Here is a 27,119-nt window from a genome sequence, read left to right as displayed (position 1 = left end):
AAGGGAGTCTGCAGGTGGCAGTGCCACCCAGCAGGGACATGCAAGGTCAATGTGAAGGGCATCTCGCCCTTTGCCGGCTGCTGGGTGCTACTGCCCACCCTCGGTGGGTGGGGATGCAAGGCGTTGAGGGACACAGCGAGCCCACACAACTGCACATGAGGAATTTGTGGAAATGGAGTCCCCACGCTGGAAAAGGCACCGAGCAGCACCAGTTCTGCCAGACCTGTAACTGGCAGTGGCTCTGGGTGCAAAGAGAACACAGACGCTGTCCTTCAGAGGCCCCTGGCTACCCGAGAGGCTGCCCCCTGCTCTCTGTCACCTGAGGAGTCCAGTTCTATGGCTTGGGTGTCTTGTCCCTGCAAACCTCTCTCGGCCCATGCCCCGGAGCACCTTCTCCTCTAGTCACGTTGAACACCAGGCTACTGTCAAAACTCCGCTGGGACCAGCACCCAGCCCTTTGCCTGGGCTGGGCCCTTCGCAGACCACCTTTCCATGCCCTGCTTTCCGGGTGAGCTCAGGATTCGGCTGGCAGAGGGAGGGGAGACCTAGGAGCTACAGACTCCTCCTGGAGGCCCCAACCTGCTTACGGTTTCCCTCGACTGGACGGGCGGGTTTTTCTCTCCCTGGGCCACAGCCTCTCCCTCCCCAAGAAACTCTGACCTCCAGGCACTTCAGGCTGGGAAGGGAGTTCAGAATCTCAAAGCTCTCGGGTCCTGGGGGGGGATCTGGGACTGTGCCCATGACACACCCAGGGCCGTGCTCGTCTCTGCCGGTGAGACCTGGGAGGGGCCCCTGAGAGGAAGCAGATCCATGGGGCATGGAAGAGTGCCCCTGCCTGGACCCCCAGTTCAGCAACGCCCCTGCCCACGGGCTCTGCCCTCAGCATTTACCACCCCCAGGGCCGTGGCCTTCTCTGCCAGCCACCCTCCCACCCTCGCCTGTGCCCTGCCCTTGCCCTTTGCCCCGCAGGCCCTGCAGTTGTTGCTCAGCTTCTGCTGGTCCTTGTCGGGCCCCAGGCCTCTCAGCAGGCGGCCCAGCCTGAGCCCTGCCCTGCTGAGTTTTCATGCCCTGGGCAGGTTTTAACCTTTACCAGCCGATTTCCTTCACTCACTCTCCCACTGGCAGTCCCAGCTTTACCAGCCGGGCCCTGACTCCTGGAGGGACAGGAGAGGCTACTCAGGGGGGCAGGTCAGGGCAGCAGGGCTCCAGCCATCAGAGCCTCCCCGAGCCCCCAGCCACACCCCTGCCTCCTCGAGTCCCCACTGGCTCAGGAAAATAACCGAAGCTGCCAGTTCCTAGGAACCTTCCAGGTGCTTTACTTGCATTGTCGCCTGGAGCCCACACAACCCTATGAGGTATGTCACATCACCCCCATTTTACACGTGAGGAAACAAGCTCAGAGAGACTGGGCAACTCACCAAGGTCACACAGCTAGTATGCAGCAGACGTGGAATTAGCATCCAGTCTGTCTAACTTGAGACCACACCTTACAACTTTCCTTGCCCTGTTTCTGAGGAGGGGCAACCGCCCTTGCCAGGCACCTCTCTCTGTCCCCACTGCCTGCCCATCCTATCCTATCTTGTCAGTAACCCAGCCCTGCCCGGCTGCTTAGAGCCAAGAGCTTGGTCTGTTGGAGTCTGTGAAGGAGCTGAGGGATCGGCTCCCTCAGATTCAACACTCTCCTCCCCTCAGGTGACCCTCAAGCCCGGGGCCAAGTGGCCATCACGGCCAGGAGGTGCCTCGAGCCAGAGAGCCGGAGACTCAAAGGCACTCAGAGCAGTGGGGGTCCAGGCTGCTTACTGGCTACGTGGGGAAACTGAGGCTCAGAATGGGGCACGCAGCATACCAGAGTCAGGGCTCTTTTCTCTGCCCCTTCACCCACAGTCAATGCACAAACTTTAAAACCAGTAAAAGAACTTGCTGTGTGCTGTTGCTCACAATCTTGTCCCTCTCTGGTCATGGCTCTCCTCATCTGATGGATATGCGTGGGGCTAGATGGTCTCTTAAGACCTGTGAGTTTATTACCTTCACCTTCCCAACCTGGGCCCTGAGTTTGCATCTGTAACACACATACGTGCGTCACGTTCCACGCGTCACAGAGTGCCTTCGCATCCTGGACGGCCATCAATCTCACACTGGCCCCACGTGCCCGAGAAGCTGCCCCTCTTCCCAGCCCCACGGCGGTGGGAGTCCAGGCTCCTGCCTGCCAGGCCAGGATTCCCATGGAGATGTGGGGCCCTTGGGCCCTGCCACCCCTCTCCCCGCCCGGACCAGCCTCAGCACTCACCGCGGTGGGGAAATAGTCCCTCATGTACTTCCACAGGACGCAGCGCCTTATGGCCTCCATGCGCCTGCCCCCCTGCTGCGGCGTGTCTCGGTCCAGGCACCACCAGGCTGCATACAGCACAGTGCAGAGCCAGAACCTCGTGCACAGGAGGCCTATGAAGGCAGCGACGCAGAGCTGGGCTGGGGAGGGAAGCAGGCGGTCAGCGGTCGGAGGTCCCAGGGAGGCAAGTACGGCTGCCCAGGCCGCGCCGTCCCCACTCGCCCCACGCTAGCAGCTCCATCTGTCCAGCCTGTGGCCCCCGAGGGACGAGAGCAGCTTCCCTTGCCTTCAGGGAGATGGAGGCTTGAGCGGAACCAGCCCTCCTTGTTCCTGGAGCAGGGACTGGAGCCCGGGGAAGCCCAGCTCCAAAGCTTATCCCCCCACCACACCAGGCTGCCTCGTTCACTCCAGTCTTCCCCTTTCCTCCCCCTGCCTCCCTGCAAAAGATTCTGCAATACTTGAAATACTAACACTGCTTTCGCAGGCGGGAAATGCCTATTCATACAGCAGGTGCTCGATAAATGGATGGGGAGTGACTGGCTGGATGAGCTGTTCTACTTTCCATCTTTTGGGACCTCAGACACACAGGAGAGCGGCTTTCTCCCTAACCCTCTGCCCTGTCAACATACAGAGATTCCTGACCTCATGGAGATGACTGTCCAGTAACTAAAAGTGTCAAAAGAGTGGTGAAAATAAAACATGACAGATAAAACTTAAATAGTCAGGAATAACGTTAACCAACAATGTAAAGCACTTGTATTCAGAAAACTGCAACTCAGTGTTAAAAGAAATCCAAAAAGGCCTAAATAACTGGAAGAACATTCCATGCTCATGGATTGGAAGACTGAATATCATTAATGCCAGTTCTACTCAAGTTGATATACAGATTCAGTGCAACCCCAATAAAAATTCCACCAACATTTTTTTAAAAAATTGAAAACATGGTCATCAAATTTATTTGGAAGGGTAAGGGGTCCTGAATAGCCAGAAACATCATAAAAAGGAAAAGTTAACCCTCATCTCCGGACTTTAAATCATCTTACCTAGCTATAGTGGTAAAAATAGCATAGTACTGGCATAAAGACAGACATATAGACCAATGGAACCAAATTGATGTTTCAGAAACAGACCTCACATGTATGGCCAAGTGATTTCAGATTAGCCTGTCAAACCCACACAGCTCAGGCAGAACAGTCCATTCAGCAAAATGGTGCTGAAAGAACTGGATGTCCATAGCCGAAAGAAGGAAAGAGGACCCCTGTCTCACATCTTATCCAAAAATTAACTCAAACTGGATAAAAAACCTAAAAATAAAAGCAAGACCCATAAAACTCCTAGACGAAAATGTAGGAAAATATCTCCAAGACCTGGTGGTAGGTGGTGGGCTCTTAATGGAGATAAGAGGAGGAGTGAGATGGACTACTGATGTTTAATATATGTAGAAGTTTTAAGTAGCTTTACTGTAAAAGGAGTGGAAATGTTTAGAGTGGATGATAACACATAGTAACAGCTAGTTTATAAATGGGGATGTGGCTGAAAATGGTAGTCTAGGGATGTAAATGCCAATTGACAGAATGCTAGGGAATTATCTAGGACCTGAATAGCACAGTAAACCAAGAGGTGGATGAGAACTGTGGTTGATGGTACAGATGCAAGAGTGTCCTTTGTGAGCTAGAACAAATGTACATCAGTACTGCAGGGTGTTGGGAACACATGGGAAAAATTCAACTGGAGAAACCTATGGACTATGGTTAGCAGTAATAATATAATATTCTTGCATCTATGCCAAAGATGTACTGTGTTTATAATGAGGCAGTATGGAAAATGTGAGCCAAATGTACACTATGGATGTGGTTAACAATCAGATATTATCTTATCTGTAACAAATGCTCCACCACAGTGAGTTGTGTTAATAGGGGGGTGTTGTTTGGGAATTCTGCACATGTGCATGACTGTTTTACAAGTTTACAAATTCTGTCATAAAAAATATATTTAAAAAATAATAGTGTGGGTTGGGAAAAAAAAACACCAAATGTAAATTAAGGACTATAATTAGTAGTAAGATATTGACAATATTCTTTCATAATTTGTAACAAACATCTCATGACAATGCAAGGTGTTGGTGGAGGGCTGATGTTTGGGACCCCTGTATGATGTTACGCATGTTTGCTTTGTAAGTTCACAACTTCTACTATACACTTAATTGTTTAGGTATGTTCATATAAAAATGATATAAAGATAATAATAATTGGATTGGTTAGGGGAAAAATACTTTGGTTAGTAGATATATTTTGGCAATGCTCTTTAATCATTAGTTTAAAAGGTTTAACAACAGTGTAAGGTGGTGGTAGGGAGAGTTATGAGAGTGCTGTATGATGTTATATATGTTTGTTTTATAAATTCACAACTATTACTATACACTTATTGTTTATGTATGTTTGTGTGTGGGTGATACATTTCAATAAATTGATTTAAAAGAAAAAAGAAAAAAAGAGTCTGTGCAGGTGGCTCCCACTTTAAGAAAACCAGTTCGAGAGAATGAAAAACAGTTAGTAGTGGTTACCTGGAAGTGGGAGTCTTTTACTTTTAGGATACATGTTTTGTTTAAATATGTTATGAAAAAATATACAAAATTTTGGGGGGAAAACCCCACAAGGCATTTGCGCTTGCCCAGAGGAGACCTCTTCCCAATTCCCTCCCCATTCCTCACTCCTGGCTCACCCCTTAACCCCTTTTAACATACCACAGTCAGACTGTGCATCTTCACAGTAATTTAAGAAGGGAGATACCTTCTTTCCCTGAGGGAAAAATGGAAAACCCCGCTTTAAGGGAGGCCCAGAGAGGTGTGAAAATTGGCCGGTCACACAGCAGACTGGTAAGGTGGAACTTGGGTCCAGTCCCACTCGTTTGGCCACTTGGTGCTCCCACTTCCATCCATTCATTCAAGCTGCATTCACCGGCTCCAACCCTTCTAGGATCAGGAGACGCAGCTATGAGTGAGACAAACTGAATGGATAAATCCCTTCCTGTGAAAGAGTGTGAGATGCAAAGGAAAGAAACAGGCAGCAGCAGGCAACCCGTTTGGAAAGCACCAGCTTGCAGGATCCGGGACCTTCGTGGTGACGGTGACTGGTCCAGCCGTCTTCTCCAGCCTCATCTTTGTCACTCCCCAAAATGCATCCAGTAACTCCAGTGTGAACCAACTGCTCGGAAATGTGCCGAGGCCCTTCCTCTCCGGGCTCTGCATGTGCAGGTCCCCGCCGGGAGGCTGCCCTTGCGTCTTTACCGGATTCTTAAAAGCCCCTCAAATGCTGCCTCCCGCTGCCTTTCTCTGCGCGTGCGCCTCCCTCCCGGCCCCGCGCTTCCTGCGGGCTCACTTCTGTTATACTGCTGGTAGCTGCCTAGTGGCTTCTCCCCGTCTAAGTCCTGCCAGACCCTCAAAATCAACCACGGCGTGTGTCCCCCTAACTCCCCAAGCCTTCTCCTCCCCAGCGCCTGAATTTGGTGGGGACAGCCGGCCGCGCGGGGGCCGAGACTGCAGCCTGGCCTCCTGCCTCCCTCGCCATCCACCTGCGGTCCCCGGGCCTGGGGGCCTGGGGACGGGATCTTCTGACTGTCTCTTGGACCGGGACACTCCTCCCACCCCACGCCAGCCTCTCCAGACCCAGGTGGGCAAACTTTCTCTTAAAGGGCCAGATAGTAAATATTTTAGACTGCAGCCCAAGAGGGAAATTCGAGCTATTATTTAGGTACACAAATAGTCACTTAAAATGTAACTATTTAAAAATGTAAGAAACACTGTTGTTGGACCTGGATTTGACCTCTGGTCTGTAATTTGCTGACCCCTGAGCTGGACTGGGACTGCCCCCCCCACCCCTAACACGGTGGAGAGCGCCAGCAGCCACGGGGGCCTTGAACACACAGATTGGGCCTTGTCACTCCCCTGCCTAAAGGCCTACCCAGGCTTCCCTTTGCCCTCGGAATAAAGGGTAAGGTACAACCCCACACCTGGCAGGAGTGGACCCACAACCCTTTCTTCAGCAGTCGTTCTTCTGGTTCCCAGGCCCAAGGCTGATCTGATCACTCCATGCCACTCCTGGGATTCCAGGCTCCTGGGGTAGCAGGGCTAGGCACGTGCCAAGGGCCTGCGGTAGGGTGGTGGGGGGCAGTGAGCATGCAGACACACTCTTGTTCTCAACAAGGCACAAGCCCAGCTGAGCACGAGGTTCCTCGTCGCCGGTGATCCCAGCAGAGCCACGGGGCTCTGGTCCCCGGTGCCCTTTGTCCCGAGGTGCTCAGGAGCCAGCAGAATTTGCAGGCTGTCCTGGGCGTGGCCCTTGCCGTGCTCTCTCCTCCCACCTCCACGCCCACCTTCTCCCAAGCCCCTCGGCCCCTCTCCCCTTTCCCCACCTCCTTTGCTTTCCTTTCTTTGGCAGTAGGAGGAGCCAGGGCACCAGACGGGCAAGCCAGGGCATTTAAGACATTTCAGTTCCCTGCACACCTTGCAATGGGGATAACGGACTGAGGGGTATGAAAAATGTTTACTGGGGAGCACGTATAGCTCAGCAGTTTGAGCACCTGCTCCCCATGTACAAAGTCCCGGGTTCACTACCCAGTACCTCCTTTAAAAAGAAAAAAATCCTTAAAAAAAAAAAAGAGAGAAGAGTTTATCAACCCCTGGGGCAGTGAAATCCACCAATCAGAAGGGATTCCGGCCTTGCCAGGGCAGGGTTCGCAGGGCCGCTTTGCCAAGGGGAACCCCTTAGCGGCAGGGCGGGGAGGGGGCGGTCAGGGCCAAACCGCAGGGACTGCGTCGGTATCCTGCCTACAGACTGAACACCAGCCCTGGGCGGCGGCCCGGTCACCTGCCGCGGGGGACACCGCATCCCGCGTTCCCGGGCCTGCCTCTTCCCAACGCTCACTTCAGCAGCGCAGGAGTTTGGCGAGTTGGCGAATGCCGCCCTCCGCCGTCACACTCGGTGTGTTTATCGCGGGTGGGGTGCAGGGGGCGCGCCCCTCCCCTCCTGTGCTGTCACGACCCAGGGTCCTGGCCAGGTCTGCGCTGCGCCAAAGCGCGCGTTTCCTTTCGCCCTGCCCCGCAGCCCGTGAGGCCGCGACTGCGCCCCCTTCTGCAGGTGACCGAGGGGGGCCTGGGCAGGTCAGGCAGGGGGCCAGGCCACGGTGGCGCGTTGCCCAGCCCGAGGCTGCCCCAGGCCCCCCTCCCAGCCCCCCCTTTCCTCCCTGTGCTGTTCTTTCCCTCTTCCTCCCTCTTTCCCACCCCGCCTCCAGCCCTAGTTCCCTCCTCTGTGCGGGAGGAAGGAAGCCTGTCCCCCCTCTTCCTGCCCCCCCTTAGCCCCCTGAGGCTCCTGGATCTTTTCCACTATCAGCTCTATCCTCCCTCACACCAGCCCGCGGCCCGGGTCTCTGCCCAAGAATCAAGGGACAATCGGCAGCCCAGGGAAGTTAAGTGACCTGCCCAAAGCCAGGGCAGCGGCCTCAGCGCCTACCCACCCAGCTCTCCAGGGCCGCTGGGCAGGGGCTGTGGGCGCAGCCAAGTCCCTTCGGGGCGAGCATCTTCCAGTGGCACCCTGCGCCCCCGCCTCTGGTCTGCTCCCCCTCCCACTCCCCCCACCACGGCCACGGTCTCCCACCACCACACCCCCACCCCCACCCCACCCAGCTGCCTTACGCAAGACCAGGAAGGAGAAGACCCACTGCAGGACGGTGAACGTCTGCAGCCTGCGCTCCCACGGCACAGCAAGGGGCGCGAACTCCACCATCCTGGCCCTCTGCCTGGCTCTGGGGCTTCTCGGAGTGCTGCTGGGGCCAGAGCACCCACGGGCTCTGGGTGCTGCCCAAGGATGTGCAAGCCCAGGGTGCTGCGCCACGCCCAGCCCCAAGGCTCCCTGCCTCTGCCCTGGGAGGGAACTGTTTCTTAGAAGAAACCTTTGAATCCCGCCTCCCCTGGGGCCCGGCTGGAGGTGGCAGGAAGCAGAGGTTGTGCAGCCTTTATCAGCGGCAGGGCCACCTCCTCAGCGCTTTATCTCCAGGTCCCCAGGCTCTGGGCGCTCCCATCATGCCCTTTCTTCCACCTGGACTGCTTGGTTCTGGACCTCGTCCCCGTCCAACCTGCTCAGTGACCTGGTTCCAGTGATGGTCCGAGGGCCTCCTCCCTCTCCTCATGTCCATGGCTCCTCCCTCCACCAGGCCCTGCTCAGTGGTCCACAATGGCCACAGGAGCTCCGCTCTGGAATCCCACCTCACTGCGTCCGCCACCTTCCGCCCCAGTTCTCGGTTCCCAGGCACAGCAAACCTCTGGGAAGTGCCGTCTCTATTTGACATCGTCCCGTCTTGGCCTCCCATTCCATCCTCCCTGCTCCACACTTTCACATCCACGGTTCTGAGAACCTGCCCTTGACAAGTCCACGAGGATCGCCACATCACCAAATCCATGCTCAGTTCTCCGATCTGGCCTTGCCCTCTCAGCAGCCTTAGGCAGGTTTGCTCAGGCGTTCCGTGGCACCACTGGGCCTGTGGCTGCCACCCCCTCCTGGCTTCCTTCTACCCGGCCAGTGCTCTGCTTGGGCTCCCTTGGAGCCTTTCCTGAATGCGAGGCCCCTCCTCTCCTTCCGTCCTTGGGCCTCCTCCCCTCCCCTCCCATCCAGTCTAGAGCCCTGTCATCTGCATGGTGAGGACTCCCAAATCAGCACCTCCCGTCGGTGGTGACTTGAGCACCTGGGTGACTGTGGGACATCCTCACGTGGCTGCCTGCTGGGGCCCCCATCCTAGCGTGTCTAAACCTGGACGTGATCTTTGCACAGCTCCAGTCACCACTGACGCTTGATTCCTCTCCCCGCATCCGCCCCCGCCCCACCCAGGCCTGCTCTTCCCTGCTCGTCCCCATCTCGGTAAAGGGCATCGCCAGTTTACCTGCTTATTCAGACCAAAAATTGGGAGTCGCTAACTGTTTTCTGTGCCTCTCCTGCTGCTTCTTTTTTGGGGAAAGAAAATAACATCACAGATAATAACATCAGAGCCACTGGTTGAAGGAGGCCCCACAAACTTGGGTCCAGTTACAAAATCTCCGCCACGCCAGTGGACTTCCGTGCCGTGAGACCCCCTCTTCCATTGTGATTCTGAAGCAAGGAAGCGATTCCTGAGAGAGGAGAGGTTTACCTAGTGGTTTCACCCTTTATGCTTTCACTCCCAATTACAGTGACGCTACATTAGCTTGGTCCTAAGAGCAGATTTTCCATTTCTTCATTTTCACCTTCTTGATTAGGCTAATCCATTTGCAAATCTGCACCACCACAGCACCTCGCTGAAACCCTCACCTGAAGGTCACCCCAAAAACTGTTTCATCCCCTGATGCCAAGGGCCAGGCTGCTGCTGGTTCACAGGTGGGGCCCTTGAGGCTCCAGTGAGAGAGGTCAGGCCTCAGGGCTCAGCCCTGCTCCATACCCTGGAGCCCCCGCGAAGGCAGGGCCCAGCAGTGCCGACAGGAGGGCCACAGCCTGCAGCCTGCAGAGGCTGCCCTCTGGGCCAGCAGGGGCACAGCGCAGGTGAGCCAAGTGCAGGTGGGGGGCTGCTGCTGGAGGCTGAGCCGCTGGCACTGGGGGGGGTGCTCTCCTGGGGGGCACCCTGCTGGCCGGGGGTGCCGTGTGTGATGTCCTGCTCCAGCTTCCACACTACGGCAGGGCAGCTCAGCTTCTAGAAGGGGAAAGTCTCTCTCCCACGACTTCTAACGGGTCATCATGTCCAATTGGTTCTTTCTCCTAAATCTCCTTTTGAATGCAGACTTGATTGAAGTACATTCTGTGTACAGAAAACTGCACAACTTGTAAGCACAGAGTGATGCATTTTCATTAAGTGAGTCGACTCAGGTGCCGCCACCCTGACCGGTAGACCCATCACCAGCCTCCCACAGGCCCCGCTTCTGCAGGGAGCCACCAACACTTCTGCTTCCCAACTTTGCAAAATTCAAGTCATATTGTATCTCTACTCTCTTCAGACCAGCTTCTTTGGCTTGAGATTATATTTTTGAGATGTACGTGTTGTGTGTTTCTGTAGAGTGTCTCTTCTCATTGATGTATGGGATTTCACTGGGTGAACATACCACAATTTATTGCCCCATTTTACTGCTGAGCATTTAGGTTGCCACCAGCTTTTGGGTATTTTCCACTGTGCTGTTATGAAAAATCTTGTCCATGTCTTTTTTTAAAAAAGATTTATTATTTATTTATTTCTCTCCCCTTCCCCGCCCCCCAGTTGTCTGCTCTGTATGTCGATTTGCTGTGTGTTCCTCTGCGTCTGCCTGGATTCTTGTCAGTGGCACAGGGAATCTGTGTTTCTTTCTGTTGCGTCATTTTGCTGTGTCAGTTCTCCATGTAGGTAGCGCCATTCCTGGGCATGCTGCACTTTTTTCATGCTGGGCGGCTCTCCTTACGGGGTGCACTCCTTGCACGTGGGGTTCCCCTAAACGGGGACACCCCTGCATGGCATGGCACTCCTGGCGCACATCAGCACTGCACTTGGGCCAGCTCCACACAGGTCAAGGAGGCCTGGGGTTTGAACCATGGACCTCTCATGTGGTAGACGGACGCCCTAGTCACTGGGCCAAGTCCACTTCCCCCTCCCAATGTTTTTTGTTTTTGTTTTTGTCTTTATTTATTTTTTTAAGGTTACGTTTAAAAAATATGAGGTCCCCATGTGCCCCCCACCCCCTCACCCCACTCCTCCCCCCATAACAACAACCTTCTCCATCATCATGAGATATTCATTGCATTTGGTCAATACATCTCTGAGCACCGCTGCACCTCATGGTCAATGGTCCACACCATAGCCCACACTCTCCCACAGTCCACCCAGTGGGCCATGGGAAGTCATACAATGTCCAGTAATTGTCCCCGCAGCACCACCCAGGACAACTCCAAGTCCTGAAAATGCCCCCACATCACATCTCTTCCTCCCACTCCCTACCCGCAGCAGCCACCATGGACACTTTCTCCACACCAATGCCACATTTTCTTCCATTACTAATCACCTTAGTTCATGAATAGAATATCAGTAAGTCCACTCTAATCCTTACTCTATTCCTCCATCCTGTGGACCTTAGAATGGTTGTGTCCACTCCACATCCGTATCAAGAGGGGGCTTAGATTCCACTTGTTTTAACCATTTTAGTGAATGTTTAGTGGCACTTCACTGTGGTTCTAATATTTTCCTGGTGACTAATTGGGTTGAGCACATTTTACTGTTTATTGGCCATCTTCATACCATTTGCGTGTATGTGTGAAATTCTTCTTTGCTGATTTAAATATTTCACGAGGTAGCAAGGTGCTGTCCATCCCACAACCAGCCTCTTCTAGAGCAGCTTCATTACTGTTCTCTCATTCTAGTCCTGATCCTCCTTCCCATAATCGCCATGTGGCCTGAGGCCCTCCCTCCCTCCCTCCCCTCCCTCCCTCCCTCCCTTTCTATATGGACCTCAGATGAGATGAACAAATTTGGATTAACTGGAATCCTTAGTTTGTGGCACACTTTAATAATTGTCCATGAACGACCTGCTTTTTCTAATTTTTCATTTAGACAGTTAGTTTTGTCAGTATAATAAGCCCCTGCGAACAAACCACTCAACACAAAGACCAGATCCTTGATAAGGTTCTCTCCCTACCAATGCCCTACCTCCCCCACAAAGGAAACAGTGTTCTGAATCCTGAATTGAGTATTCTTTTGTTTCCTTTGGTTTTTTAAAAACTTTTTATTTTGAAATACTTTCAGACTTACAGGAGTTCCCATATATACCCCTGTATCCGCAATGTACCCCATTTCCCCAGATAACCAGATCCACCAATTTGAATATTTTGCCACTTTTCTTTCTTTTTCTTTCTTTCTTTTTCTTTCTATTTATCTATCTACCCATCTATCTAGCTGTATCAACCTATCCATTTTCTGAACACTTCCGTGTACATTGCCTACATCATGTTCCTTGAACACTTAATAATGCCATACACATGGTTTAAGAACAAGGATATTCACTTATGTAACCTTTCTTTTTTCCATGACTCTGGCCAACTATTTTTGGCTCCAGGTCAGGTCTCCCCAATGGCTTCTCAGCCCATCACTTCCAGGAGCTTCCTGAAGAGTCAGCATCAAGCAGACCTCTTCCTCAGAGGCCTGTCATCCCCCCAGTCCTTGACCTCTTCTGGTATCACCCTCTCCTGGCATCTGGGTGCCAGTTCCCATTCAGTAGCCCCCATCAGGAGCTCAAAGCAAAGCTACCAATTTGAAGGGCCCTCAGGCCTGGCGGGAACCACGTAGACAGAAGCCTTGTAGAAGTCAGCACCCTTGGGAACCACGTGGACAGAAGCCTTGTAGAACTCAGCACCCTTGGGAACCACGTGGACGGAAGCCTTACAGACACAACACCCTTGGGAACCACGTGGACAGAAGCCTTGTAGAATGCAGCACCTTTGGGAACCACATCGACAGAAGCCTTGTAGAACTCAGCACCCTTGGGAACCATGTGGACAGAAGCCTTGTAGAACTCAGCACCCTTGGAAACCATGTGGACAGAAGCCTTGTAGAACTCAGCACCCTTGGGAACCACGTGGACAGAAGCCTTGTAGACACAACACCCTTGGGAACCACGTGGACAGAAGCCTTGTAGAACTCAGCACCCTTGGGAACCATGTGGACAGAAGCCTTGTAGAACTCAGCACCCTTGGGAACCATGTGGACAGAAGCCTTGTAGAACTCAGCACCCTTGGGAACCACGTGGACAGAAGCCTTGTAGACACAACACCCTTGGGAACCACGTGGACAGAAGCCTTGTAGAACTCAGCACCCTTGGGAACCACGTGGACAGATGTCTTGTAGAACACAGCACCCTTGGGCAGCTCAGCGACCAGATCCACAGCCTGGCAGCTGGAGGGATTGGCGGGCAGACTTCCTTTGCGTAGCGGACCACCCCCTCCTCCAGGGCTCAAGGGCACTTCCTCTTCCCCAGTCCAACGTGGGCTCCTGGGGGCCAGCCGGCCTGGCGCTGAGTCCCGAGGACATTGCCAGCATGAACGCAGTGACCCTCCCCTTTGTTGATGCCACAGTGTTTGCTGGCGACTTTCCACTGAGGTTTCTGGAACTGCCACCTGCCTTCTTGGATGTGTATCTGACAGCAAGACCTGCAGCCTGAGGGATGTTCAGCAGGGTTGTCACAGCTGTCTGGATCCTCAGCGCTGGTGCCACCAATGCCACCCCCTGCCCCACTGCCCCTGGAACCTGAACTCTGATATTTGTCTCTACAAACATGCATGTTCTTGGATATTTTCTTGGTAGTTTCCGCTGGGGCTTAAATTGAACATTCTAAATCTGTAACACTCTCGCTTGCTGAGATACTAACTTCACTTCAGTAGTACACACAAACTACATTCCTACAACCCTCTGTCCCCCCACCTTTACATACTTCTTGTCACAAATTGTGTGTTTATACGTTATGAGTCCCAAACCACTGATTTACCATTGCATTTTATGCATTTGCCTTTTAGATCCTCTAGAGAGCACAAAGTGGAATTACAAATCCAAACTACAAAAGTGCTGGCCCTTATATTTATTTACCCATGTTATTACATTTACCAGAGATCTTTATTCTTTTCGTGTGGTTTTGATCTGTTGTCTAGTGTCCTTTCCTTTTAAACTGAAGAACTCTTTTTAAGAGAGTTAAGTTTTGATGAAAGAGACTAAAGAGGGTAAGGGGGAGGGGAGGGGAGGGTGTCAGGTGGGGAAGGGAGAAGAGACTGGAGAGAAGGGTGGGGAGGAGAGAGCCAGCAAGCCCCAGCTGTGGGGAGGTGCTCCCTCTGGTGGTCACTCTGAGAAACTGCGGGCAAGGTAGACTGTCTCAGGGCCATGCTGGTGAGGGCCCGGGAGAAGGCTGGGTAATGGGCAGAGCTCTGAAGGTCACCCAGAGAGAGGACCAAAGGATCTGTTTCTGCTGGCATTGGCTGGAGAAGAGCTAAGCCTTCTCCTCACCTGGCCATCCCAGGATGGAAAAATCTGAGCCTTTCTAGGACTGTATCACCTATGGAGCCTCTACCTGTGTGCCAGGTGCTTAGCTGAGTGCTTCGGAGTAGGGTCCTATGAGGAGGAGTTATCTTACTACACAGTGGGGGAAACAAACTCAGCTGTTCAATTGCTCAAGCTCACCACAGTAATAGACCATTCTGAACCCACCTAAGACCGGGCCCTCTTCTCTCTTCGCACCCTCTCCTTGGATGATCTTGTTCATGACGTGGTTTTAAATACTGTCTGTGGGGAAGCAGATGTGGCTCAAGTGATTGAGCTCCAGCTACCACATGGGAGGTCCTGGGTTCAGTTCCCGGTGCCTCCTGGAGAAGACGAGCAAGACAGTGAGCTGGCATGTCAGGCAGGTGCAGCGAGCTGACGCAACAAGGAGACACAAAGAGGAAAGACAACAAGAGATAACAAAGCAGGGAGCTGAGGTGGCTCAATCTCACATGGGAGGTCCCAGGTACAGTTCCCCATGCCTCCTAAAGAGAAGACAAGCGGACATAGAGAGCACATAACAAATGGACACAGAGAGCATACAGGAAATGCAAACAAAAGGTGGGGGCGGTGGAATAAAGAAATAAAATAAATCTAAAAAATAAATTTAAAAAGCTATCTTTGTACATGACTCCCAAGTTTGTGCTCCCAACCTTTATCTCCCCTCTGGGCTTCAGGCTGCCATCTTGACATCTGCATTTGGATATCTTGAAGGCATCTCAAACCTAACAGCCACATCCCCAACACCATGTTCTTTAACCTCTCCCCAATATTCCCCTTCTTGGAAAGTGCCACTATCATCCTCCCACTTGACTGAGGCAGAAACCCTGGAGACACTCGAGATTCCTCCCACGCATAAATCTTCCCCCATCAGCAAGTCCTGTCACTTCTAGTTCCAAAATCTGTCTTGAATGCACCCTCTTCTTCCCTTCCTCTGCGGGGACCAATGTGATCATCTCTATACTAGTGCTCCTACTTCTCCTGCTGATTTATTTATCCAACAAACTCTGTGGAATGTGCACACACTGTTTACCAGGCCCGGCTGTGGACACTGGGGCCACAGGAGGAACAAGACTTGCCCTGTGGCTTCTTACAGCCTACTCTCCAAACAAGGCCCTTTTGCTTTTTGTTATTTCTTAAAATCATCCAACTTCTCCACCTAACCTGTGCATGAGGACTTCCAAACTCTTCACCCAGGCCCAGAGGGGCCTGAGGGCCTGCACTCCCCAGCAGCCTCACCCACCCCTGCCCGCTCCTCCACCTTCTCTGCACTGTGGCCACTCTGCCCTCTCAGCTCCTCACACACCTCGCCTCCCACTTCCGGTCTGACACCCCCCCCTCTCCCCGCCCCCTGCAGAGCTCTCTCCCAGCCTTCACACCACTGACTCCTCCCCTTCTAGGTCCTGAGTCCAAAGACACCTCTGCTGAGGAGCTTCTCTGATCACTCTTCTCCCTCTCCATTCAGCCCCACCCTTCCCTTAATGCACAAGTGTTGACATCAACACTTTTTTACCTACATCAATTACAGTAGATGGTAAGCTCCCTACAGCAGGACGCATGATGATCTCATGCCCCGATTATCAGCCCCCAGCTCCCTGGAAGTGTGCTTGTTGACTAAAGGAATGTGGGTTAAGGCTTTCTCTTCCCCAGAGCTGAAGGAAGCGCCTGCTCCTCTGAGGCTTCCTTTCTTCAGGCTAAAACCCCCTGCAGGCACCTGATCAATGCAGCCTAAACTGCGTTCCCTGGAACACTGCTACCTCAGAGGGGTCCATCGTGAATTAAGTGTGGGGAGTCACAGTACACAGCATAGTAAAGGCTCTGAGGAGTCCTGCTGTGAAAAGCCCAGCCTTTCCCAGCTTTGCCTAATTACTGAAATACAATTTAATGGGAAATGAGACAACCTCTAAGCTTAGGGACGGTGGCTGGATTCCACCCAGAAGTCCCTGAAGAGTCAGCCTGGAGTAGTGATTGAAAGTCTGGGCCTTGGACCAAACAGGGCGCAGTGGCTGCATGTGGCTTCCGACACCCTGGTGTGTCCTGGGCCTCCGTGGTAGCTGAAAGCGGTCCCCAAGTATGCCCATGTCCAGTCCCCAGAATCTGGGAAGGTTCCCCTCTATGGCAAAGGGACTGTGCAGGTGTGGTTAAGTTAAGGGTCCTGAGATGGTGGCCCCAAGGTCATCACAGCTGTCCTTCCAAGGAGAAGCAGGGTCACAGGAGGGGACGTGGTGATGGAAGCGGGGATTTGAGGGACAGGCTTTGAAGATGCAGGAGGGTTGCTGGGAACACAGGAGCTGCTGAAAAGGGCGAGGAAATGGATTCACCCCTCAGAGCCACAGCAGAGGGCGGCCACCCAGGGCGTGCGGCAGGGGCTCGGTGGACAGAATAAATGAATGGCCCATGAGGCTAAAGCCCAAAGTGGACAACTCTGCCCACGGGCCTCCCGTGGCACAGACACTGCCATGGCCACGCCGGGTGGGCCCCACCCGGGCCTTCTCCTCGGGCCACCCTGTAAAGCCAGCTCGCCGGCTGGGGCCCGGGCATTTCCTTTGGACATCCCATGGGCCCTTCAAGCCACCGTGTCCCACACCGACATCCTCGGGCACCCACACTGGCTCCCATTGGCCCCGCCCAGCCCCTGCCCTCCCAGGGCCCTGGAATCGGGGCTCTTCCCCCTCGTTCACCCTCCACATCCGGGTGTTTAGAAAGTCGTCATTTTACCTTGGGTGCACCTCTGAACCCACCTGCTTTCCTCTGTCTCCACGGGCCCTGCTTGGGTGGAGCCCACCTTCGCCTCTCACCCAGGCCCTGCTTCAGCCTCACCCCCCCCCACATAACAGCAGCTGGGGGACAGTTTCTAAGCCAGGGTCTGAGGGTGGTACTCTCCCTGCTCAGGCAGGGGCGACGACAGGTGGCTGTCTGGTCCCTGTGTGTAGCCGGGGCAGGGGGCCGCCTTGCCCCTCACTCCTCCCCAGTCTCTCCTGAGAGGCCATGGGGACGGATGCAAGTGGCCGCCTTGCCACGTCCCAGTTGCACGGGGACACCAGCTGCAGCCTCCTTCCTTGGCTAGGACTGGGGGTGCTGCCCTGCAAGGGGGGGCCCCCAAGGCCTGCCCAGGCCCAGGCTCGCCCTGGTCACCACAGCCTCCTAAGCTGCTCCTGCGTTAAATAGCACTTACCACAGCACAGGTTTTGAAAGGCTTTTTCTAAGTTTGAGTTTTGTGAGCGGAACTTTACATTCCCTCTAATGAAATCAGAATTGATCTGGGTTGCCCGTGACTCGTTGACATCATATTGCATTGGCAGGCCTTTAATTAGACATGCATTAGTTTTGATGCCATTTCTCCACTCACATTTTGGAGTCAACGCATGTTGCTTCTCAGGGCTTAACTATTTGTGTGAGCTCTTGAGAACCTCATCGGTCCTGTGCCACAAAATGACTCAAACGTCCCTGGGTCTCTACAAAAAGGCTTGCCCCCCTAAAGAGTTCAGGGCTGAGTTCCCACCAGAGCTGAGTGCCTGGGGGGCGTGGGGCATGGTGCCCGGCTCCTGGTGTCCGCAGGCATCAAGGCCACACCTGCTGGGTCATGGGGGGAAGCAGGCTTCCGGGGGGAGACCCCTGTTCTGAGTGTACCCCCTCCCCCCACCGCTGCCTCTCCCACCTACCCCTCCCTACGCCACGTGCTGCTGACTCAGGCCTACCTCGCTTAAGGGTTGGTTTCTCAAAGAACGAACAGCCCAGACCTGCCTCAGTGGAGAGAGATCAGAGCAGTCCGCTCTCCCACATCGGGCTCCCTTTCAGCGGCCCATTTTCCCAGCACTGCAACCGCCGGGGGATGCAGAATGGTAAGAGTGGAGCTTTGGGTCAGAGAGGCTTAGATTCTTATGCCGGCTTGACCAGCAATTAGTTCCATAGTTTGGGGCAAGGCACTTCCCCTTTCTGAACCTCAATTGCCTCACCTGCAGAATGAGGTAAATCACAGCGATTCATGGGTTACTGTGAGCATCAAGTATGAAGCCACCAGCACAACGCGCGGCCATCAGGAGGCCCTTGAGAAAGAGCGGGTTCCTTCCTCCAGCCATTTCTGACCCACAGCCCCATCAGTTACTGAGTTTGGCCAACCCCCACTTGGCTCCCTCCCCGCACCCCCCTTTTTTCATTTGTTTCTTATGGTCCTTGTCAGCAGAGCTCCAAGAACCCCTCTTACCAATCCTACACAAGAATGCCCCTGCGAGGTGCATATGCCTGGCAGCTGATGTGTGCGGGCACCGTGCAGGGTGCTTGAGCAGGTGACACTCCTTAAGGACTGCTTGACAGAAACATCTAGCTTTTCCCACAGACTCTGCTCCCACTTCCTGCCCAGGATCCCCAGTGCTCTGCCACTCCACAGAGGTGCAGAAGGAAGAAAGTGGAATCTGGCGGCGAACTTGGCCCAGTGGTTAGGGTGTCCGTCTACCACATGGGAGGTCCACGGTTCAAACCCTGGGCCTCCTTGACCCGTGTACAGCTGGCCACGTGCAGTGCTGATGCATGCAAGGAGTGCCCTGTCATGCAGGGGTGTCCCCCATGTAGGGGAGCCCCATGTGCAAGGAGTGCACCCCCTAAGGAGAGCTGCCAGCATGAAAGAAAGTGCAGCCTGCCCAGGAATGGCACTGCACACACGGAGAGCTGACACAAGATGACTCAACAGAAAGAAACACAGATTCCCATGCCACTGACAATAACAGAAGCGGACAAAGAAGACACAGCAAATAGATACAAAGAACAGATAACCGGGGTTGGGGGGGGAAGGGGAGAGAAATAAATAAATAAATCTTTTTTAAAAAAAAAGGAAGTGGAATCTCTTGGCCAAGTTCCAAGCCATAGTCCCCGTATTCATCAAAAGCTAATTGCGTCTAATTGAAAACTACTCCTGACCCCTGCATTTGACCCAGTAGGAAGGCATGTATTTAAAAAAATTTAAAAAAAGCAATTATTTAATTTCAGCACTCATCATAAAAGATTCTGCATCAGCAAACCAGTACCATGGATGGCAGCTAATGCCTTTCCCTGTAGAAAGCGGACGGCTGTCGGCCAGCTTCCCTCCAGACCACAGTCAGACCGCAGGCAGCTGGTGGCACAAACCTCGCCCACCCTTCTCTTCTCCACCCAAACTCCATGTGCTTTCTTATTAGTTTTATTTGTTTATTATTATTTTTTGCTTTGTTTTGGGGGAGGTTTTGAATCACAGGAGGGACACAGCGGTGGCAGGGGAGGACCGCTGGTGGGGGTGTCGGTGGTGAGGGGTGTGCAGGGAGGGGTGCACCTGGGGCACACCTCTGTGGTACATGAATATGCTCAGGTGGCCGTGGGGCATTGTCCTGGTAGGTGGAGACTCACACAATAACCAAAAGAACACTGAGTTTCCACCCTGGGAAGTCTGCCACATTCTTTAATGGGACAGCAAGAATCCCTAGAGCACATGGGCAGTGCCTAGAGAAGGAGGGCAGACCACTATCCCAGGCCCTTGGTATCGATGATAACGCTATGAAACTTTCTTTTGAAATTGAAACTTTGCTTAGTATTATATTTTGCCTAAGACTTACCTCCTGAAAATCTCCTTGTTGCTCAAATGTGGCTTCTCTCTACACCGAACTCAGCATATAAACTCACTCCCTTCTCCCTGGTGTGGGGTGTGACTCCCAGGAATGAGTCTCCCTGGCACAGAGGTATTATTACCAAGTGCCAACTAGTGATGCACTTAGAAAAAGACCTTGATCAAAAGGGGGAAATAGTAAATACAAATGAATTTCTATGGCTAAGAGATTTGAAAGTGAGTCGGGACATCATTCCAGAGGTTACCTTTACACACCTCTCAGCAGGAACTCGTTGACTGCCACAGTAGACAGGGCCTCAGACAGCGGAGCTCCTGAGGGCTCTAGACACATCGGGACACGATAAGCAGGGCAGACAGTCTCAGGAACCGGGCACCCAACAGGGGGCCTTACTTTGGAGTATGTGCTTCCAAGGGTAACAGAGTTAGCTCAGTGTAATTCCCCTCCACATGGCTCTTCCGTCCCTTTTATCTGAACATATAATTAGCACTATACTTACTAAATATATATCCCAGAGACTTAAATTTTCCATCTATTCTTACACCAGTTAAGCCCTGAATCTTAGCAGAGTTGCTACACCTCTTCTCTAGGTCACTGGACTTGCTCAAGACAATTAACAAAAGGATGATGATGGACAATGCACATCCTCAAAAAAACAGAGAGCATCTACAAGTGCAACAAGACAGTTCTATCCGTCTGCCTCACGGGATCTAAGCCTCCTCTCAGTCAGAAGAAGAGTGGGTATCACCATCCCCAAATCCTCAAGATGGAGGAATAAACAAACATAAGGGGAGAATGCAACTATGGACTAAAATAAACATTATTATTCTAGCAATGAAAGAACTTGTGTCAGTGATACAAAGGCAGTGGTCACCAGACACTCTGAGGGGAGGGAGGGAGAAGAACAAGTATGACATGGGGTATTTTTAGGACATTGGACTTGACCTGCATGACATTGCAATGATGGATACAGGCTATCATAACTTTTGTCAAAACCTATAAAATTATCAGAGCAAAATGTAAACTCTAGCCCGTAGTTAGCAGCAATGCTTCAATATGTGCTCATGAATTGTAACTAATGTGCTTACTACACTAATGCAGGATGTTGTTAATGGAGAGTGTGGGGGGAGGAGGGGTATACAGGAATCCTCTATATTTTTGAAGTAACATTTATGTAATACAAAGTTTATTTTTTAAAAAAGATTAAGAAAAACAAAACAGGGAAGCGGACTTGGCCCAGTGGTTAGGGCGTCCGCCTACCACATGGGAGGTCCACGGTTCAAACCCCTGGCCTCCTTGACCCGTGTGGAGCTGGCCCATGTGTAGTGCTGATGCACGCAAGGAGTGCTGTGCTGGGTAGGGGAGCCCCACGTGCAAGGAGTGTGCCCCATAAGGAGAGCTGCCCAGCGCGAAAGAAAGTGCAGCCTGCCCAGGAATGGCGCCACACACATGGAGAGCTGACAGAACAAGATGATGCAACAAAAACAAACACGGATTCCTGGTGCTGCTGATAAGGATAGAAGCGGTCACAGAAGAACACAAGGCAAGTGGGCACAGAGAGCAGACAACTGTGGGGCAGGGAGGGGAGAGGGAAAAAAATCTTATAAAACAAAATAAAACAGAACAAAAAGCTTCATGAGGTATTCTCACATCAAGGGGAAATACCTCAGGAAATCCCAGAAGTGAACGCTGCTCAGCAATGGGAAGCAGTCTCTAAAGTGCCCTCCCATCACCACCGTCATCACCACCAACCACCATCTACAGGCACCTGCTCTGCATCAGGCAGGACCTAACTCACAGCATCGCTATGAGGGTATCTCTATTTCCCCAGGGAGGAAACTGAGGCCCACCCTCATCTTTTCAACTATGATCTATATAACGCCTTTGTGGCTCCCTCATAGCAGTAGTTATCCTGCTCTGTTGTGACTTTTGTCCACTCCTTTCCTATCTCCTCCCGACTTAGACTCCTTGGGGACAGAGCCTGTGCCCATTGGCCAATATTTCCCCAGGTGCATCACAGGGCTTGGCTCACGGTTTGCTCACGCATGCATGGATGACTGGATGAAGCGAGAGGCAGACAGATGGATGGATGGATTGGTAGATGGACGAGTGGGTGGGCGCATTAGTAGGAGGTTAAGGATGACTCTGGAATCTACGTTCCTACCTCTGACCTCTCCACTTCCCTTCATGCTTCCATCCCCAAATGCCAATGCAAACTTGACACGTGGCCCTCTGCTGTCATCTGAAATTAAACCTGTACACCCTGAGCTCCACCCTCACCGATTCCTTCTGACCAGAATGTAAACTACAATAGAGATTATAATCCCCGGTTGGTGGCAACGCTTTAATAAGTGCTCATCAACTGTAATGAATGGACCACGCTAACGAGGGATGTTGGTAATGGGGAAAGTGTGGGAGGGGGAGGGAGGGGGACATATGGACATCCCCTAAGTTTTTTATGTAGCATGTATGTAATCTAAAATTTTTTAAATAAATAAATTTTTAAAGGGGGTTGGTCAGTGCAGTTGGAGAGCAGTGAACCGTGGGGCCTGTGTGAGAGGAGGGGGTGGGCAGCCCCCAGCCAGGCCTCGGGGGCCCTGAGCACGGGAAGCAGCGGCCTTTCTTCCCAGAGCAGCGGGAAGCCCTGAGGAGTTTCAAGCAGGGACCCCACCGGCCCCTCTGGCAGGGAGGCAAGGAGCCCCTCCCAAAGAGCCAGGAGCAGCGACTCGCACGACTTCAGGGAAGGCAGAAGTCCCGTTCCAGTTAAGCCTTGCAAAGCACAGAGAAGGAGAGCTTCCGTTTCTTTTTGTAAAGTCACTGTTACACATTGGCCAGCCTGCCAAAAAGGAGCGGCACAGAGGAAACTGCAGTTCAACCGTATGTATGAATATCAATGTAAAAAAGTCTTAAAATTGTAAGAAGTAGAATTGAGAGGGACTTTAAAAGAACTATACACCACAGCCAAAATAGTATTATACCAAAAGAAGGCAAGAATGGTTTACTAGTAATAGCCTATTAATATAATTAACTATGTTGACAGATCAAAGTGGAAAAGACAAGATCATCTTTGAAAAGACTGAAAAGACATTTGATAAGTTCTCCATCTATTCCTGATCTTTAAAAATTTATTAGTAAAATGGGAAGAGAAGGATAATTTCTAAATAATTTATATAAAGTCAGTGGTGAAATACTGGGAACATTCCTGTTTAAGTTAGGAACAAATAATTCTAGAAGTACAGTAGGAGCAATTGGAGAAGAGAAAGAAATGAGAGATATAAAAATAAAGAAGGCCAAACTGTCATTTTTGTGAACCATAAATTCAAGATAATCTATAAACTATTAAAACTAATTAGAGAGTTTAGTATGGTTGTTGAATAGGGGTCAGTACATGCAAAACTCCAACAATCCTCTTGTTTATCATTATAATTAAAAATGCAAATTTTACAATATGTTATTTCAAAGAAGCATATGAAAAGATGTACAACATCACTCACCATTAGGAAAAAGCAAATTAAAACCATGATGAGATAGCACTACACACCTACAATCATGGCTAAAATAAAAAATATGAGAATTGCAAGCAGGGACTTGAACAGAATCTTGTACACCAATGGTCATAGCAGTATTATTGAGAATAGCCAGGGAAGCGGACATGGCTCAACTGATAGAGCATCTGCCTACCATATGGGGGGTCCAGGGCTCAATACCCAGGGCCTCCTGACCTGTGTGGAGCTGGCCCACATGCAGTGCTGCCTTGCACAAGGAGTGCCGTGCCACACAGGGATGTCCCCCCACGTAGGGATGCCCCATGCACAGGAGTGTGCCCTGTAGGGAGAGCTACCCTGCATGAAAAAATCACAGCCCACCCAGGAATGGCACTGCACACACAGAGAACTGACGCAGCAAGATGACACAACAAAAAAGAGACGCAGTTTCCTGGTGCTGCCTGATAATGCAAGCAGATGCAGAAGAACAGGTAGTGAATGGACACAGAGAGCAGACAGTGCGGGGGCGGGGGGGGGAAGGAGAGAGAAATAAAATCTTTAAAAAAAAAAGAGGAAGTGGACCTGGCTCAGCTGATAGAGCGTCAGCGTACCATATGGAGGGTCCTCATGACACAGTTTCCAGGTGCTGCATGACAAGAATGTCAGCAGACACAGAAGAACTCATAGCAAGTGGACACAGAGAACAGACAATGGGGGGGGGGGGGGAAGGGGAGAGAAATAAAATAAATCTTTAAAAAAATGAAATAAACAAGAACCTGTCCACAGCCATAGAGGAGGTAGCAGCACTGGATTTGAGCTCAGTTCTTTTTTCTTTTAGGAGGTACCTGGGATTGAACCCAGGACCTCATATATGGGAAGCAGGTGCTCAACCACTTGAGCTACATCCACTCCCCTGAGCTGAGTCCTCGAGTGCAGCAATTCCTGGCTCTTTTCCCTCCTCCTCCCCACTTTTCAACCCCCAGGATGCAAGCCACGGCCAGTCACTAGGGAAGGGCCCTGGAATGTGCTGGACCCTCTTCTTAAACTCTGCTTTTCTTCCCATTGGCCCGATTCTGGGCAAATGGAGCATCTCGCTGGGCAGGGGACAGAGGCTCAGGAGAGCAGAGGGCTGCCAGGGCTCCTCCCAGGTGAGAACGTGCTGTGCTGATATCGTGGAGAGCCGCCTTTCCTCTCTGAGCTCAATTTCCCATCCATCAGTCCACAGAGTGGAGGAATAGAGTATGGATTAGAGTGGACTTACTGATATTCTATTCTGGAACTACTGTAATTAGTAATGGAAGTACAGGTAGCATTGAGATGGAGAAAGTGGCCATGGTAGCTGCTGAGGGTGGGGAGTGGGAAGAAGAGATGTGATGTGGGGGCATTTTTGGGACTTGGAGCTTTCCTGGGTGGTGCTGCAGGGACAGTTACTGGTGCTGCAGGGACAGTTATGTCCTCCCATGGCCCACTGGGTGGACTGGGGGAGAGTATAAACTATAATGGGGACCACTGACCATGTGGTGCAGCAGTGCTCAGAGATGTGCTCACCAAGTGCAATGAATGTCTCATAATGATGGAGGAGGTTGTTGTTATGGTAGGAGTGGGGTGAGGGGAGTGGGGGGTATATGGGGACCTCATATTTTTTGAACGTAACATTAAAAAATAAAGACAAAAAATTATAAAAAATAAAATAAATTTCCCATCCATCAAATGAGGGCACTGGGCCACCTCAGAGTTTCACAGGTTTTTCGCTGAGCACTTGCTGTGAGGCATATGTATCAGGGTGAAGTACCCAGACTCAGGAGCCAGGCTGCCGGGGTGTGAATCCTGCTCTGCCCCTCACTGGCAAGTTACTTACCTTCCTGTGCCTCAGTGTCCTCATCTGTAAAGTGGAGATGCTCGTTTTCCTTACGTCTTAGGGATGTTGTGTGGATTCAAGGCATCAACTACATGTAAAGGGCTTGGAACAGAGGGTGGGACAGTGGGTGCCACAAAGACATTTGCTGTTACTATTTTTACACTTACAGGCAGAAGAGAGAGAACTAATGTCCTGCCCCCCAGGGTCCCAGAAATATAACTTTCAAGTCCAAAATGTATTTGAAAACTTCTCTTCCACTAAGTTTTTGTACAACTTTTATATGGATAGATCCATATTTGCATAATCTAAATCAATCCTTTTAAGCACATATTAATTTACACAGACACTCCAGCAAGATCCCCTGTTTCCCTGGGGCTCTGGGGTGCAATGGCGCCCCCAGGTGTGTCCTCCTGCCAGCTTGGGGAAGACGGAAGTAGATGCTTCCAGGGTCCTCCTGGCGCTGAGGGCTTGAGGTTCTGGGAATCCCCACTAGCAGGCTCCAGGCAGCTGCTCTGCTGCAGACTGAGGGGACGCCCCCGCGGTAGCACCCAGGCCGTCCACTAGAGATGGCACAGGGATGTGACGGCCGAGGGGCCGCCTGAGCCCCGTGAGCGCTAGGCCTGGCAGTGCAGGCGGAAGCCCTGCTCCAGCTGTTCCTGCACCAGCCACCCACGCCATTATTAGTGTCATTTTTCAGATGAGAAAAGTTAAGCCCATAAATTGAAATGACTTATCCAAGTGACAAAGCCACTAGGTGCTTAATCAGCACCTCGGAGCTTCCTGGCAGAGTTGCCCTGCAGGCCCTGAGGAGACCTTAACCCCACATTCAAACTGGCTTTACAGCGAGTGTGGGCTTTGGAAGGCAGAATCCAGCAGCCAACCCACCCCAGCCCCGTTCTGAGACGAAGTGGCTTGAGCCAGATGGGCAGGGCGGCCAGCTCCCTGCTGCTTCCCTGGCTGATTTTAACTCGAGTTTACCTTGCCTTTCTAGCACATGGTGAGCAAGTACAATCTTCTGTGTTTGGAAAACAGGATAATGGGAGTCAGGAGCGGGTGGGAAAGGACTGTGCTTTGGGCTGAGAAGAAACCGCTAAAACCTTTAAATATCCCTAGAACTTTACTTTTTTCATTTGCTTTTGGCTCCCTGCAGTGTTCTGGTGTTTAGATTTGGTTGCCACAAGTGGACTGTTCTTAGCTGCCTAGTTCTTCCCCTCCCTTTTAGTTTTCCCCCTTCCTTTTGCACAAGCCCCAGCATGGAGTCTGCACTTCTTACCTCTCCCAGGCAAAACCCAGGCAGGCTGAAGCGCACGTGGATGCCCCAGGCGGCGCTCCCTGGTAAAACCTCAGCGATACTCAATCTCTGCTTAACCCTCCTTCACTGGGGATCAACCCCTGAAGTAACTCTGGCCTGGGCTCCCTTCTAAGGCAGGGCAGGCATCTTTGCTTACGTGTGGAGAAGCATCCTTGCCCCTCCTGTGCAGGACGGGATGGCCCGCGTGTGTGATGAGTGCACTCGGCCACCGGTGGCATTAAATCAATCAGTGCAAAACGAGGACGCCCAGGACCAGGCTATCAAGCCTCCCTGCACGTGGCGGAGAGCTTGCGGTGGGGTGGGTGAGGTTTCCCTTCGGCTGCTCTTTCCCAGTTTCTCTACAATTCAGCAGGCATTTTGCTGATCTCCTGGGAACCGGGCGGAGGGGGGTGAAGGGGAGGTGGGGGTAGGGAGGCAGCCAGGTGGAGGTTTTGTTTTCCTTGGATAAGAGTTTCATTCACATGGCAATGCACTTCTCTGTCACTTTTTC

General features: G+C 52.0%; 1 protein-coding gene across 2 annotated transcripts in view; it reads right to left on the bottom strand.

Moving 5' to 3' along the window:
• The window catches only part of LOC101431775 (2-acylglycerol O-acyltransferase 2-like), a 29,320-nt gene extending 21,078 nt beyond the window's left edge, over positions 1–8,242 (bottom strand). Inside the window, exons 1-2 of one of the 2 annotated variants that reach the window (XM_058305979.2) lie at positions 8,016–8,242; positions 2,288–2,466 (exon numbers count right to left, since the gene is read on the bottom strand). In XM_058305979.2, the coding sequence (XP_058161962.1) occupies positions 2,288–2,466; positions 8,016–8,106 (270 nt within the window). In that variant the 5' untranslated portion in view covers positions 8,107–8,242. The remainder of the gene's footprint in view (positions 1–2,287; positions 2,467–8,015) is intronic. The other variant, XM_058305978.1, reaches the window with a different exon arrangement.
• Between the last annotated feature and the right edge of the window lie 18,877 nt (positions 8,243–27,119).

This window comes from Dasypus novemcinctus, chromosome 10, assembly GCF_030445035.2.
Source record: "Dasypus novemcinctus isolate mDasNov1 chromosome 10, mDasNov1.1.hap2, whole genome shotgun sequence".
Classification (NCBI taxonomy): domain Eukaryota; kingdom Metazoa; phylum Chordata; class Mammalia; order Cingulata; family Dasypodidae; genus Dasypus; species Dasypus novemcinctus.
Note: the sequence above shows the minus strand (reverse complement) of the source record. Positions and strands in the feature narration are given on the sequence as shown.